At 41.5% G+C, this 15,877-nt stretch overlaps 2 protein-coding genes and 1 long non-coding RNA gene across 4 annotated transcripts; 2 read left to right on the top strand and 1 right to left on the bottom strand.

Annotated features, from left to right (window-relative positions):
- The first annotated feature begins 978 nt into the window (after positions 1–978).
- cbll1 (Cbl proto-oncogene-like 1, E3 ubiquitin protein ligase) lies at positions 979–5,712 on the top strand. Of its 2 annotated transcripts, none has more exons than XM_029462470.1 (6): positions 979–1,122; positions 2,069–2,233; positions 3,134–3,240; positions 3,508–3,591; positions 3,676–3,749; positions 4,212–5,712. In XM_029462470.1, exons 1-6 carry the CDS (start codon positions 1,110–1,112, stop codon positions 5,221–5,223), a joined length of 1,455 nt encoding a protein of 484 aa, XP_029318330.1. In that variant the 5' UTR covers positions 979–1,109; the 3' UTR covers positions 5,224–5,712. The 2 variants fall into 2 exon arrangements, with proteins under 2 accessions (XP_029318330.1, XP_029318329.1); XM_029462469.1 differs by having other exon boundaries at positions 1,007–1,122; positions 2,066–2,233.
- Positions 5,713–6,352: 640 nt separating this feature from the next.
- slc26a3.1 (solute carrier family 26 member 3) lies at positions 6,353–15,620 on the bottom strand. Its single transcript, XM_029462166.1, has 19 exons — positions 15,116–15,620; positions 14,872–15,011; positions 14,209–14,319; positions 13,712–13,872; positions 13,477–13,641; positions 11,684–11,836; positions 10,985–11,067; positions 10,227–10,374; positions 9,900–10,013; positions 9,673–9,750; positions 9,289–9,384; positions 9,097–9,203; positions 8,721–8,790; positions 8,542–8,634; positions 8,366–8,461; positions 8,072–8,293; positions 7,502–7,556; positions 7,289–7,422; positions 6,353–6,482 (listed from the first exon to the last, which is right to left on the bottom strand). Exons 1-19 carry the CDS (start codon positions 15,241–15,243, stop codon positions 6,462–6,464), a joined length of 2,175 nt encoding a protein of 724 aa, XP_029318026.1. The 5' UTR covers positions 15,244–15,620; the 3' UTR covers positions 6,353–6,461.
- On the top strand, positions 9,132–10,648 carry LOC115028396 (uncharacterized). The gene is made up of 3 exons (XR_003834558.1): positions 9,132–9,267; positions 9,355–9,408; positions 9,653–10,648. It is a non-coding gene; the product is annotated as an uncharacterized LOC115028396 (long non-coding RNA).
- Positions 15,621–15,877: the final 257 nt, after the last annotated feature.

Here is a 15,877-nt window from a genome sequence, read left to right as displayed (position 1 = left end):
GGTAGCACAACATGTATTATGAAGAAAACCACATCGTCAAATCCTTATTATTTTAGCACACAGATTGCAGTCGTGTCACAAGAAGTTAAGCACAGTGGACTAAATTTGGCGCAGTAAAATAATCAGGACGGGCAGATTTAAAAAATAAATAAATGTTTTAAAGTTAGGTGAAGTGGGTTGAAAGGCAAAGAGTTTCACCAATTATTTTCATTACTGATTTAAATAAATATTTAATTTCTCCAGAAAATGTCAATGATAACAAATGTACATCATGTTTTCTAAATAAAATATTTCAATGCTATTAATAATGTGGTATTTGATTTGCAACAAGTGATTCAATATTGATTACATTTCACAATTAAGTATTTATTTCCAAATAGGATTCAAATCCTTTTGTCTTGATGTGCCTCCATATATCAGAGCACATTGATTTATTACAAATGATTTGACCGACAGCCAAGAAACTATTAATCAGTGGTGGTAAGTAACTAAGTACATTTACTCAAGTACTGTACTTAAGTACAATTTTGAGATACTTGTACTTTACTTGTGCTACTTTATACTTCTACTTCACTATATTACATTTCTTACTGCACTACATTTATCTGAAAGCTTTAGTTACTTTGCATATTCATCTTATTAATACAAAATATAAATCAACTAACAAATTATGATATATTAGTAATTAGTAAAATAATAGTATTATTATAGATTCTAAAGTAATTCAAATGAGCTAATACAATATATATAATAACATAATATGAAACCATGATGCAAGGAACTCCTCTCAGTTATAAGAAAAAAAAAAGGAAAGTTTAGGTGATATAATATTCTTAAAAAAGCAGAATCTGTTGTCGGTTAAGCCCTAAATTATTAGTTATGTATATCAGAAATGAAAGATAAACTTGAGGCTGTGGTTTCAGACGTTGCCTCTTAATCATTATGTCCTGAAACGTTTGCTTTCTGCAGTTGTTTCTCTTTCCTTAACTTGGGATATCTTCCTCTCTCACCTCTTTCACTTTTCTCCGGAGTTGTTTCCTTTCCTCGTTCCTCTCCCTCCACTCTTCTCCTTCTCTGTCCCACAATGCATTGTGTTCACTCGTTGGATCATGGACCAAAGCGGTAAGCAAAATACTCAGTAGGGCGTACGTTGGCAAACTTCTTTAATGTGATATATTTAACACTACGCAGTTATATTTACTGCTGTATTAGTTCTTCAGATAACGATATATTATACTATCTGTAGACGGGTTTGCTACGACAACCCATTATCTTCCAGAGCAGCGTTAAAGCTAGCATGCTCCAGGCTAGCGTTAGCTAAAAACTGGCTAGCGACGCAGCGCTACGCCAGCTGTGTTAAACAAAAGTTAACATGAAGTTATAAATGAATCTATAAGGTCACATGAAATGTTGCAACAGAGTTTACACAGTTACTATCGTGTATATATAATGGCAAACATTGCATTTCCACATGTTTGGAGGCGTAACCGCTAGCTGCGATTGACTTGGGGGCGCGAATGCTACATCACCAACGTTAGCATAATGCTAACTAATCTAGCTATGAGCTAACATAACATGTCTTCAGAATATGTGTTGACATTTATTAGCTTCTTAGCTTTTTAAGTTATGGTCCTCCAGACAGACCCGCTAAGACCATAATACCTGAATTGTGATTTCAATAGTCACATTAGTTTAGCTTGTTGCCCAAAGTTACAAGACTTTATCAGAGTTTATCAGATGGGATTTGTAATCTGTAATGTAACTTTAAACCTTGGGGACAGCAGACCTGTGCCACATCCTGATTTAGATCCTATTTACCTGAAGCGCAATTCTAAAACTGTCTCCAAAAAGGCTATGTTCATTTTGTTTATTTTTCCACGAATATCACACGATATTGGCCATTCAGTCTTATTTCACCTTTTCCATTGGTTCAATCATGCACTATAATTTGGATCATCAAACTGGTGTAACTGACTAAATGTTGGCTTGTCCTTTTGAATCGTTTCATTTTGAGGGTTATTTGAACCATAACATTCAGCAGTGTTATTGTGTACTTTTTCCCCAGCAGACAATGATCTTCAAGGAAGTGATGGTTCTGGGTGTTTGGGTGGCCCAGATGTTCGCAGACGAATCCCCATCAAACTCATATCCAAGCAGCCTATAAGGAGCAAACCTCAGCCCCGCACCCAGAGACCCAGCAGCAGGCCACCTAAAATTGAGGCTGGAGAAGACGGTAGGCACATTCTGCAGTAGCTTTGATGGTAGTGTGAGTGTCTTTCAGTCAGTGATGGTGAGGGTCAACAATTTGACCTCTTTGCCAAAGTAGTTGCACATTACAAACTCAACATCAGGGAAACATTGCCCATCAACTTTGACTATTCAGCACCAATCATCATTGATGTAAACGCAGAGTCCGCCTCCAGTTATCCCAGCAGAGTCCTACGCTTTGCTCGTAAAGTGCAACAGCTTGAGCTGCCAGGATGGAGCCAGGTTTCTGTAAAGATGTGGGCACAGCAGTCTCTGATCTCCCTTTGCTGAGTTAACCGTAGTTATTATTTCAGCCATCTTATTTTCCAGTGACCAGACATCAGTCCGGAGCAGGCTGGGTAATGGCCATGGTCCTAGCTGAGTTAGCTTAGCTCAGCTCCAATCTCGACGATCCTCCTGGTGTGGTCACTCCATCCTCGGTTGTGTTTGGTCCGACTCACTGGCTGAGTGGGAGGAAGATGCCGAGGGCAGAGTATTTTATAAATTAGAAACTGTGTTGACAACGTACAGTTCACCTTTGCACCACCAGAGGGTTTCAATGAATCACCCATCATGACCATAATAGACTGCAACCCAAAGAATCCACAGAGGATCTTACACAATTCAACAGTCTCCTCACTTGTTAGATCAAATGCAGTATTTCCTCTTGAACATGGTGCTTGTTGTTCTTGACTTATCTGCTAGTAAGGCAGTCTTGTTTTGTGTCATGTAAATCATCAGATGTGCTGTCTCCGAGATAGAAATACATTTTAGTTTATATTCTAGAGATATCTGTAATCTGGTCACTTTGGAGACATTTGAATAGACATGAAGGCTTTCTCTGTTTGTCTACATTACATCATTATTTGTCACTTGTGTGTTACAGATAACTTTGGCTTCAAACAAGAAGAGAGGTTTGATTGTGGCGCTAAAGCTGGTGATGTGTTTGCAGTACAGAGGAGATTCCCACAGGCACTGTTTTGGGACTATAAGGTACGTCACCTGTGGGGAGTGAAACGCAGCAACAGCCTGATATTAATGACAAACACTTCATCACTATGTCTGACACACAGTGCAGGACGTCTCCCCTCCAGACTGGTTTAAATAATTATCTTTTTATTGTTCCTGGTGTGGGAAATAATCAGATTCATCCTCAAAGAATAAGCAAACTAAAAAGTAGATCCTCAGGACTAATGGTATAGTTACTGTATACAAGTGTGTTTAATGGTTATCTGTGTCTTTCCCCTTTTGTTTCAACAGTTGCATTTGATTGGAGAAAGGGACGACATACCAATTCACTTTTGTGATAAATGTGGTCTTCCTATCCAGCTATATGGCCGAATGGTAAGTATTTAGTTAAAGTGACGTTTCTCTGCAGGTCATCACAGAAACATGTTCATGTGTAACCCTTGTCCTCTGACTCCTCAGATCCCCTGCAAACATGTTTTCTGTTACGACTGTGCGTTGCTTCATGAGAAGAAAGGAGAAAAGATGTGCCCTGGGTGAGCCGTCTGGAGACATTTTAACCATGTGTTGTGCTCGTGGCTAGTGTTTTCAAGTGCTATTATTGTTGGTGCTGCTGTTGCAAAGTTTTTCCTCTACCTTGTTGAGTTGCCTCTTTGTGTAATGCTCTCTGGTAGGCAGTTGTGCCAAGTATACGTTAAGGGCTTTTATTGTGAAAGGGAGATTGCGACCCAGAAGCAGACGGAATTGCAATCCTGAAAGCGAATAAAAATTAACTTGGTTTAATACCGATGTTGTCGCAGCTCTACAGCCATTACATCAACATTAACTTCATAATAACTTAAAAGTTCCACTTTAACATTTATTATAATTGGAACATTCTGAGTGATGAATCTGTTTTAAAAATATTTACTGAACCTTAATGCAGCATTTTGTAATGTAGCGCCTCAGATGTGTTTTATTACGTCTTTGTGTTGCTGACCTTCTGTCCCTGTGTTCAGCCTCACCATGTACAGCTGTACAGACCCAGTGCAACGCATCGAGCAGTGCCAGCGCGGTTCCCTCTACATGTGCAGCGTTGTGCCGGGATGCAAGCGCACCTACCTGTCCCAGCGTGACCTGCAGGCCCATGTCAACCACCGCCACATGAGGGCAGCCAAGTCGTCTGCTGGCCGACAGGAGACCGTTCACTTGCCCCCTACATCCGAGGTCCCGGACCGTTTCCGCGTGCCTCCTCCTCACTTACCCAAGAACCATGTTCACATCCCCAACCCCCTCCAGCACAGCAGCCATGACCCTTACAGTCAGCCGCCCCCACCTGCGGCTCACGAAGCCCCGCCCCCAGCCGCTCTTGGTCCTGAGACATTCCGCATCGCCACGGTAACGACCCGTAAGCACAGCAATCTCATAACCGTGCCCATCCAAGATGACTCTGCCTCTCGGGAGCCCCTCTCTGGTGGGCCGGGCCCCACTCAGCCACCCCACCACCACCCCGGGGACTATCCTGGTCAGCCCCCTGTAGTGACCCACTCTCACCACATGATGGCACCACCGCAGCAGCACTTTGGCCCCCCACCTCCCCCGCCTCCTCCTATCAACCACCCCATGCAGCATCCTCCCCAAGCCTCTGGTACACCACACATGGTGTACAACCAGGCCCCTCCTCCCCCCATGTCCACAGCTCCCCCACCAATCACCCCCCCACCTGGGCACATCATGGGTCAGATGCCCCCCTATATGAACCACCCGCCCCCAGGACCTCCACCACAACACAGTGGCCCCCCTGTCAACGCCCCCCCACCCCATCACTACAACCCCAACTCCATGCAGCAGTTCCCTGAAGACCAGGGCACCCTCAGTCCCCCGTTCAGCCAGCCAGGAGGGCTCAGTCCTGGGATGTGGCCTGCTCCGAGAGGGCCCCCACTTCCACGAATGCAGGGTCCTCCTCCCCAGGGCCAGATGCCTGGACCCCACCACCCAGATCAGGGCCGCTACCGGCCTTATTATCAGTAAATGGCCAGCTGAATGAATGGGCAGCAGTGTGTCGTTCTGTTCCATACCACTTGTCTGAATAATGTGATCGTAGACCTCAGGGGTTCAGCATGTAGGACTTTCATTTTGATGACATTTGCCCCGAAGCAAATGTGTATGTGCTGCACATTTAAGTTAAGTGTACTGAACTTCCCGCTGAACATACGATAGACTTGGAGGAGAGCAGCAATGTCCCTTTCCCCCCCCTTTTTTTTTTTTTTTAAATAGCGTATGGTAAATATTTCTGTATATATGTCGGCTGATTTCATGCATATGTGCTGTACATGGAAAGACGCTAACTATGTCTCAATAAATTTTTAACGGCAGACGTGCATCTCATTGATGTGATGAAGGATCACCAGCTGGTTGGTTTGCTTTGGAGGTTATTGAGAACAATTTGCATTTTAACATTTGAAGCCTTCTAAGAAGTCGTTTAATTTTGGTGATTAAAACATGTTTGATGAAAGAAGACCCTCGAGAATAACGTGTTCCTTTATACATTCACAGTCTGGTTCATGCAGCTGATATTGAAGTTCTTCTTGTGTCTTTCAGTTTGATTTTCAATCAAATTTTCATTCTGCTGTAGTAACACTGGGACTTCAGCAGCTGTTTGTCTTCTTTATTCTTTCAAACCTCTGTATCTTAATATTTAATGTGTTTTTATATCTTGGTCTATACATTTAAATCTTAAATTTGGTCTTCAAAAAACCTGCAGGTAGTCTGAGTGAGCGCTGCCACAACAAGACTCATTTGATTGACATGAACACAACTTGTTACACAATTCTTCAGTATCTTCATTTAATCTTGAAAAGATATTGTATTTATTGAAAGAACAATGTTTAAGCACACAAGGCTTCACGGCCGTGATTCAAACATTAAGTTTCCTCTGCTTTCCCGTCGTAAGGAGTTAATTTATTTGCGTTCTCACGTCATTGTCTTAAAGTATAAGCCTCAGTCTATGTTTAGTTTATGATTTGACATTGTTTTCTTGAGATGAAATAAATAACCAATAACTCCTGATCTTAAGAAAACTATTAACTAGTTATCATTGGGAAATAAGATGTTTGAAATGTGGCAGTGTCGGGCTTCCGTACAAACAGTAACAAGTCAGTCACAACAAAGAGTCTTTATTTTACAGCATTTCAAAATAAAACTCCGTACATAAAATATTAGTTTTGTTAATGACATTAGATGGTGCAGTCTGCTCTGGAGCTCTTCTTCTACAGTTTGGTTTCTGATAACTGAAAGAAAAGTGCGTCAGTTGTAAAAGTTATGAAGGTTTTGTTTTTCTATCTCTTTCTAATCTTACAGCATCCTAATGTACGGTTTCAACTATGAGAAACATGTTTCATATTCTTTTTAATATGCATTTAAAGTGTAAAGTTTCCCAACGAGCCGTAACAAAATGCAAAACGTTACTTTAGTCAAGTTCGTTAAAAAAGGAGAAAATATCAATATTTCACCAGCAGTGAGTTTCTATATGAAAGATCATTTGTAATTAACAGCCTAATCTAACAATATACATTACATATTATAGTGGTTATTAGAGAATAATGGAGTTGCTGTAGTAATACATGAATTATGTAATAACCAACTAAAGCGCACGTCTTTATATCGTTATCATGTTTATTTTACGCTGTCAATCATGAACTTAAAATGTATTTTTAAATATACGATTAGTTCAGTAGATTGTCTTTCGTTGGTGACTGTATTCCTTAGCTTTCCTAAAAATATTACATTTACACATGAAGACATTTTGGTTGGTTATTACATAATGCATGTTTTATTACATTTTCATTTTGAAGAAAGCAACTCCTGCATTTTGTAATAACTGCTGCAATACGTCATTTATTACATCATTTGTTGTTACACTGAAACTTGTTGTTTGCTGTTATTAATTATATTCTGACTAAGGGAAATACATATTACATTACGACTTGTATTTCACTCTTCACTTTTTATTTAGCTGTTATATAACGGGACTGAAACCTTTTGTCATAATGACCTCATGACCTCAACATGACATGTCTTCATTTCACTGACTTACCACCCGGCCTCTGCTCGTGTCCTTGTGCTTCTCAAACACATGCAGCGTGGCGTCATGGAGGGTCGGGAAGAACATGGAGGTCAGAATCTCCTCATCGAAGAACCTGCAGTGGTGTAGTTTCTCCAGGATGAACGCTGTGGACAGTTTCAGGACGTAATATCACCTCATTCTCACACTGGACTCTGGGATGTTGTGCTTTTTACTGACACTCACCGTCACAAGAAACAATGTAAACATCGACATCAACACGGATAAACTCTTGGAGGGTCTGTGGAGAATACAGAGAAATAATCCCACAGTTTTAGACATTTAACAAAGTGTAGAATTACAAATGCAGTTGATGAGCGACGAGAACATCGGCTCTACTTTATTACAGAGCAACACGTCAAGAGCAAGGTGCTAATTTAGGGGATAAACTTTCTGTCCGTCTGTCTGTCTGGCTGTCTGTCTGTCTGTCTGTGTGTCTCTGTCTGTATGTCTGTCTGTCTGTCTGTCGCCCGTCTGTCCGTCCGTCCGTCCGTCCGTCTGTCTGTCTCTGTTTGTCTGTCTGCCGCCCGTCCGCCCGTCTGTCTGTCTGCCGCCCGTCCGTCCGTCCGTCCGTCTGCCCGTCTGTCTGTCTGCCGCCCGTCCGTCCGTCCGTCCGTCTGTCTGTAAGGGTATAACTTTGGTAATAGTATTCATTGGTGTGTTTATGTAAAACAAAGATAAACAGCTGTGAACGCCCTACAGGGAAAGGTGGAGGTGAGACTGTAACATTACTCCGACGCCTGAATGACTTGGTACCGTTTTGAGTCCCTTCAGAGCGGAGATGTCCAGGAAGGAGACAGCAGAGAAGTCGAGGATCAGGCTGTGGACGTCCACTCTGGGAACACTGACGTCAGCGGGAAGCTCGGCGTTCCAGTCCACCCGGACAGGAACGTCCTGGAGGTCGGAGGGCAGATCCAACTCCTCCACATTCACGGAGGACCCATCTGTCCCGTGGCAGAACAAATCCCTCACGCCTTTCTGTTTGACAGATTCAGGAGAGTATTTAGGACGCACACCTTGAAGCACTCTCTGCAGTAGTGTTAGTCTCACCTCTGTTATGTCATCGTCCTTTTTCTGCAAACATTTCTTGATTTTCCTGAGAGCCTTGTTCCTCTTCCTCAAAACCCTCAGAGGGTTAAACCCGACCTGGAGCAACAACATGTTTGAGTTACATTCATACACATTTTCTTTCCTAAGTAAATCTCACTGAGGCGTGTCGTACGTACAGCTTCCACCAGCTTGTCCCGGAAGAACTCAATGTTGGCAAAGTAGATGGGCGAAGGCATCCTGAAGATCTTCACTCCCTTTGGTTCGAATATCTGAGAAGAGAATCAGCTTCGTGATAAAACAAGTGATTCAGAGCGATAACGTCGACTGTACTGAACTTGTTATTACATTTACTGACATGAAGGTAATCTTTACGATCTTTGTAAAGGTCGGTCCCCGAGATGTTGGCCAGGACAGAACAGCGAGGGCTGGAAACACATGGAAATAAATAAATAATATATTATTATTATTCTCATTAAAGGAGCTGGAATTGAACATCAGTCAAAGGGCACACACACACACACACACACACACACACACACACACACACACACACACACACACACACACACACACACACTGACTGTAACAACCAGATTAGATTTTGAGCATTTTGCTTTATGCATCTTGATATGATTTTTCCTCCCCAACAGTAAATCCATCCTTTTCTCATTCTTTATTTTTGCCGTCAGTTTGCACATTAAGAAACAAATATAAAGTCTTAACTTCATTACAATTGAGTCCTGAAGACGACCGTGAGCAGCTCCACCCCCAAGCCCACCGCCAGACCAAGATCCAGTCCCAGCAGGATGGCCCCCACACATGTTCCCACCCACACCACCTGCAGACACACCTGAGCTCAAACACCGACAGAGAAGAGTCTGGGACAGGTGGATAATAATCCTGTACGTCTGAACTGCACCTACACATTCTGGTTTGTCTCTCCTCCACAAGTACGGGATTTCTCTGAACTGCATCAGCATTCCCTTCAGGTTGACGATGACCAAGGCGCCCAGGACGGACTGCAGGGAAGTCAAACATTAAAGGTATGTGTGAGAGAAACTGTCAGACCTGTAGACATAGTACAAACACAGCTGAGCTTACGCCCACACATGAATCAATGTGACAATTTCAAATGCTCTCTCCATGTGAGGTACATAAACAAAATGATTCTCTACGGAAGCCCGAAGCAGCCAAGATTAAAAACATTTTATTTCCTCTGTTTTCCTGAGATCTTCAGAAAATGCACTGAAATGTTTGAGCCCTGGTCGTTATTTTACATGTTGTCAGAAGCCGTTCTCGAGTCTCACCGTGGGAAGCGGCTCCAGCAGGAAGCCAAGAGCCACAGTTACGATCATCGCCATCATGGCCGAGACCAGCCCTGCAATCTGCATTTATAAAAAAGTTAATGTTTCATTTTAACGTGCCAATGAAGGAAAAGAATGTCATATAAACCGGATTGTAAAGCGACATTACAATGATTCTTTTTGGAGACGAAACTTTGTGTTTGTTTCCTCGTAACAGTTTGTTTTCAGACCTGAGTTTTGCCTCCTGAGCTCTCCTGCACAGCCGTCCTGGAGAGTGCGGTGCTGGCTGCAAACGACCTGAAGCTTGCACCAAATATGTTGCTCACCCCAAATGCTATGAGCTCCTGGGATCACGGAACAATGACAAGTTACCTCTCTGGCATTCTGTTTGACATGCACCACATGACAGCTCATATCCAACCTTGTGCTAAAAGCAAGATTCAGTATTGTTTTATATCTTCACGACCAAAATTACGAGGAGTCTTATTCTCGGACTCGCTTTGTTTGAATAACAAATTAACAGTTTTTCCTCTGTCAGAGCCAGGAGCGACACCCACCTGGTTCCCATCAATGGTGTAATCGTGTTTTATCGAGTAGACTTTGGCCACAGAGAAGGCGACGGCAAAGCCCACTATGGCTACAGGGAAGGCCTCCACAGCACTCTCCTGAAATACTTCTACACTGGGCGCGATGGGAGGCTCATACCTGAAAGATGACAGTTTAAATGTGCATTCATCAGAACAGTGGTGGGAAATAGTTCAATGCATTTTAAATGCTGTACTTAAATACAATGTTGAGATTCTTACTTTCCATTTATTAAGACCCGACTACAGAGTGAAATACATTTAACACCACTGCATTTATTTTAATCTGTGGTTACTTGTTACTTTTCAGATTAATATTGTACATAAAAACATTATGAAATACATTTCATTGTTAACGATTGACCTTTTTAGCTTCGGACTCAAAAAATAAATAAATTCCCTCAACATTTTCATCTATAAAATGATTTTACATTTGTGCAGCAGAACTTTGTTTTTCCTTCTCTTCCATCAATCTATCTTGTGACCCTTTGGAGGGGCCCTGACCCTTGTTTGGGAACCACAACACTAACATATCTTCCTCTTAAGGAAGTCAAAACAACAGAACTATAGTATTTAAATCACATTTATCTGATTATCTTATCGATTATTACTTCATTTATTTGAGTACGATTTCAAATCCATTTTTACTTTGTGGTTTTGTTAGTGTTACTTGAGTAAAGAAGTATTATAATCATATAATCCACTGATGACGTGTAGAACTGGAAACTTACCCACTAACCATTTTGCCAACAACGTCGACATCATATCTTGTCTGGAAGTCGAAGCCGTAGGAAACCCCGCATGCTATGATAGTCTGTGTGAGTAAAGACACCAGAGAGAGAAGCAACTCTCAAATCCCAGCTGCCAGAGCTTCCTTGAACGCCCCACACAGTGAGGGTTTTTAAAAGCTGCATAAATAATGATGGTTAACAAAGATGCTCTTTAAGTAAAGTGAATACGAGACATGGTAAACACTTCCTGTCTCACTACTGTATTCACATTTGATTTAGCATTAGATATTTACACAGATATTAACCTCTATGTGAGATATCTGAAGTGTGGTTCTTAACCTCTATGTGAGATATCTGACGTGTGGTTCTTAACCTCTATGTGAGATATCTGAAGTGTGGTTCTTAACCTCTATGTGAGATATCTGATGTGCGGTTCTTAACAAACAAGTTTAGCATTATGAATATTAGTGACAGCGTTTGTTGATGTTTGCATCCACATGTTGAGAATTATTTGGCTTAGTTAGTTCCAGCGAGCTGTTATAGTTTGAAATGTTTCTTTATATTAATAGTTTGTGTTAAAAATGATCTAAGACTGCAAATTTAATAATGCATTGATGCTTAACGTTTTGACACAAATTCAAACTAAGTTTAATGGGAGTACGGTAAACATGATTTGTGCGGCAGGAGAGTCTTCCTCACCGTGATGACCTCTATGGGGATGGGAACAGGCATCCTGGCTTTGTATCTGTCGCTCAGCTCCTTCACAGCGAACACCACCAACATGATCACAATGGACATCACCAGGTCACAGATATTGGTGGAGGTGATCTGGACAAAGATCTTCTCCAGAGTCTGTGCAAAAGAAACAAACATTCAGCACTTTGAGCATGCCAGTGTGAATATCAGATGATAGCTGATTATATTAAAGCAGTAAATATAAAATTATGATGCACTTTTTAAGATTAAAACTACTGGAGAACAGTTTTGGGTCCATGATTTAATATGGATAGCAACATCTTTAAACATATATCCTGTACTGCTTCACAATTCATGTTGTCCTAATGTTAGTAGAGCTCTGTCAAGAATTATTATGAAGCTTAGCAAAGTGGCCCACCCCAAAACTGTGCGACCATTTTGTGTTTATTTAATTAAATTTGCCAAACTGTCAATTTCACGGATTTCCCGCGCCTGATATTATCCCTAATAATGTAGGGGACGATCACGTCATTTTACTTTATGTATTGTGAAGAGATGTTAAATGTAAGCAGCATCCAGGTGGAACTTCTGACACAGGAACAGTTGCGCCCCGGATTGTTTTAGGCGGAAGTTCCGCCCACTCCTCAGGTGCGCTCTGGAAGAAGAACTGCGCGCGCTGCTGCTCGCTCTGGGTTTTACAGGTTAGTAGTTGGTGAAAATGATCAATGTCAACTTCTTTAAGCTGAGCTTTATTTGTATAAAGATATTTTATACATATTTTAATAAATCTGTGGAACTTTAGAAACTGTTTGATGTTCCGCCGCTTTGAAGGGGTTTGTTTACCTGAGTGTTGTTTTACAGGCAGGTCGCCAGGTTTTAGGTTTATTTACTTTGCAGTGTTTTTATTTGATGTTTAAATACTTTAATGAAATGTGCACAGTGCTGAACAACACAACAGTGAGATGTTACAGAGCTGTACTTGTAATGTAAACTGTTGATACTGTAATGTATGTAGTTTAAATGTGTATATATTACTGTGATGTGTTTACATTTAGCCTTATGGGTTTATATTGAACATGTTTGTATTTCTCTGAGTGACAGCTGTGTCCAAATTAAGAATTGCAGATGAGACATTTGCTTCAAATACAGTTTTATATTGCTGAACTTGCACGAGGACAGTACAGTAGCCCTGATTCACTCATACAGATGATGATGTGCAGAATGTAGGAAACTGGACGTATACTAGGTTCTTTAGTAAGTAACTCATTCTGGGTGATATTGTGAAAATTAGGTTTATAGATGTTTTGCACTTTTACAATGAAGGATGGAAATAGAAACTGACTCTCAGATAAATGTGTATTTTATTGTCAATTGGAATAATATGCAGTCTGGATGAGAAACTGATCGCTCCGTGTCTTCATTGCTGCTCGCTCATCTGTGTTTTACAGAATTCTCTATTGTTGCTGTGGTACCAACTTTTGGACCCGTAACAGCAATCTGAAAAATGTACCATATTAAGTTATCCTGTTTACTGAAGACACATTTTGAGATGTCTATTTACCAACTTCCCAATTCAATGGAACTGAGTGGACCTTTGTTAATTAGCTAAATGTCAAACTAATCCTTTAAGACAAGGTACTTTGTAATTTCATTTTAGACATACATTCAAACCACTTTTTCTTCTCGGAGCTGTCTGTATGTTTAAAGGCCCACTTTGTTTTCCTCCTTCCTGAAGGATGGAAACAGTGGGAGTGGTCCATCATAATATCATAACTGTGAAATAATCCGGTACTTGCATATATGAGAGCGAGAGGACCGCTGATGCCTGGAACAGTCAACCCCAACACAAACTTGAGCTGCGACACCAGGATGTGGACGGCAGCGGCTGTGGTGAAGCCGGACACCAGAGTGTCGGACAGGTACATGACAACAAAGCCCACCTGCAGAACTCCCATCGCCAGCTGGAGATGAAGATAAAATGAGGGAACTGCTTGCAACATGCAGAAGGGTTTTGTATGGAGTCTAATCTACCTGGAAAACCCCCACGAGGAAGGTCATAGAGGAGGCCACCAGGACTCTCTGCTGGTCCTGGGTCAGGCCCTCAAAGCTGGTGATGTTGGCCGGTGGTCCGTCCTCTGGGACGAGACGGGTCACCACCGCTCCAATCATCAGACTCAGGACGGGGAAGGAACCTGCAGGAAGTGGGTGTGGAGGGATGGCGAGACGCTGATATCACACCCAGTCTTATCTCCTCTTGTCAAGAAGATAAGATCCATAACCAGACTCTTAAGTAATATGTTTATAACTAATTATAGGGAACTTGTTTTATTATTTGGTGGCAGTTGGGTAAATAAAAACAATTGACGATCAACGATTAATAAAGAGTTTGAGCTTTAAAAAACAATCAGGTTTTATTTGATAAAGTTGAATTTATATAAATTCAGAGATTTTCCAGCTTCCATGTTTTGGAGAATCAAGTTATTGTGTTTAACTTAAAGAGAAAATTATATAAGCGTTGCATGACATACCTACAGATATATGTCTGGAAGTACCGAGGAAGAAGTACGTCAGCATGGGGAAGAAAGCTGTGTAGAGGCCGTAGCTCGGAGGCAGCGAGGCCAGCAGGGAGAAGGCCAGTCCTGGGGAGAGCACCGCAAACACGCAAGGAAGATTTCAATAGTAATGGATGTTTAGCTTGGCAAATATGTCTCTGAAAAAAACTAATGAAACGACAAAAAGCCGATTTGTTCTACCACATAAATGTGTATATAAGGAGAAGAAGTTTCAGAAAACGGCTGCTGAAGAGCTGTAGGTTTGATCAGTTAGTGTACTGTATACAGATATATAAATAAATCAAAGAATTGAGTCGTTCTCAGGGAGCATCAGTGTCTGTTCCACATTAGCACCGACATTGTTAAAAATACCCCAAAGATAAAGTGTTCACAGTTTATGCTCTAAACTGCCTTCAGCTGCTGCGACTCCTTCGTTTCCCTGCGTGGGATCGATAAAGTGGGATCTTTGGCCAGATTTCTCAGATGCATCAGTGATTTTAGTTGCTGTTACAAGCAGCCATATTAAAAAAAAAACACTTACAAAACTCTAAAATTAGCAAATTTAAAAAAGGAAATAAACTAACGATGCATTCAGGGCCAAATTAAAAACAGACTTGGGCTCTGCGTGCTGCTCCTCACCTTGCATTACAGCCACCAGTCCAGTGCTGATCCCAGACACCACGTCCCCCAGCAGCCACTCTCGAACTCTGTAGATCCTCATCCAGCCAATGATGGGCAGAAGAGACAGCGCCACATTCTTTGCGCGTTTTGAATCACAGCTGCATTCAACAGAAATAAAAAGCTCTCGCACTTTGTTGACTTTTGCAGATTTCAAATCAAGAGTGTAAGTTATAAAGTGAAATCAAAGACTCTGGGTTCTTACGTCAGATACTCCTTCACATGGTCCAGGGGGGTTTTGCGCAGCCGGTAGAGTTTCTCATGATCCGCAGCAAAGCTGTCCTCAGAGTACACGGGTCTGTTCACCACATATTGTTTCCTCAGAGTCGCCATCCTCACACCTCAGGTGTCTTAGGAATCCTGCGATAATGCGAAAGATTCTGGAGAAAGATTAATGAAGAACCTTTGCCCGTTTCTTTCCTGTGTAATCTGAGATCAGTCTCATCCCTGCATCCGTTTAGTCTTCACTGTTCAATCATTAAGCACATTTATGGTTCAATGTGGGATGTTTTGTTTTCTACGTCTGTCACTTTGAAGAGATTACAGATGAGGTTTCCCCACATGTTTCAATCAGTATGTTTCTTTGTTTTACAAGTTTCACTTAAAAATGAAGACTGAAAATGTAACAATGCATTAATGTGGTTTACTTTTCCAGTTTATCAATGAAGAAAAATTAAACCTGTGTCTGTTGGCTGATGAAAAGGGACACACGAGGTCAGCGAGAGTCGTAAACGCAGCGGAGGAACTTTTAAAGTGTCTCATTGGACAGCATTTATCTGAAGTGTCCAAAGTGAAAACCGGAGGAGCCATATAGATGAACTTCTGTGGCGTGATTGATGTGACAACATATATTGAGCAGTAAACGTTTATTTCTCTACTAAATGACTGCAGGTGTGAACTTTGTTACGTCATGTATTTATTCTTAGACGCCACTATGTGATATGTGGAGTGTATGAAGAGTTTTAAA

Source organism: Cottoperca gobio, chromosome 23, assembly GCF_900634415.1.
Source record: "Cottoperca gobio chromosome 23, fCotGob3.1, whole genome shotgun sequence".
Classification (NCBI taxonomy): Eukaryota; Metazoa; Chordata; class Actinopteri; order Perciformes; family Bovichtidae; genus Cottoperca; species Cottoperca gobio.
This window is presented reverse-complemented; position numbering and strand designations above follow the sequence as displayed.

Bases quoted from the DNA above. Each gene is read 5' to 3' on its own strand.
- cbll1 (XM_029462469.1), top strand. The intron at 2,234-3,133 runs GTAGGCACATTC...TGTGTGTTACAG, and splicing joins AATTGAGGCTGGAGAAGACG to ATAACTTTGGCTTCAAACAA. The intron at 3,241-3,507 runs GTACGTCACCTG...TTGTTTCAACAG, and splicing joins CACTGTTTTGGGACTATAAG to TTGCATTTGATTGGAGAAAG.
- slc26a3.1 (XM_029462166.1), bottom strand. From the start codon at position 15,243: ATGGCGACTCTGAGGAAACAATATGTGGTGAACAGACCCGTGTACTCT. The intron at 13,873-14,208 runs GTATGTCATGCA...CACTTCCTGCAG, and splicing joins TTCCAGACATATATCTGTAG to GTTCCTTCCCCGTCCTGAGT. The intron at 8,791-9,096 runs GTAATGAAGTTA...ATGTGTTTCCAG, and splicing joins GTCGTCTTCAGGACTCAATT to CCCTCGCTGTTCTGTCCTGG.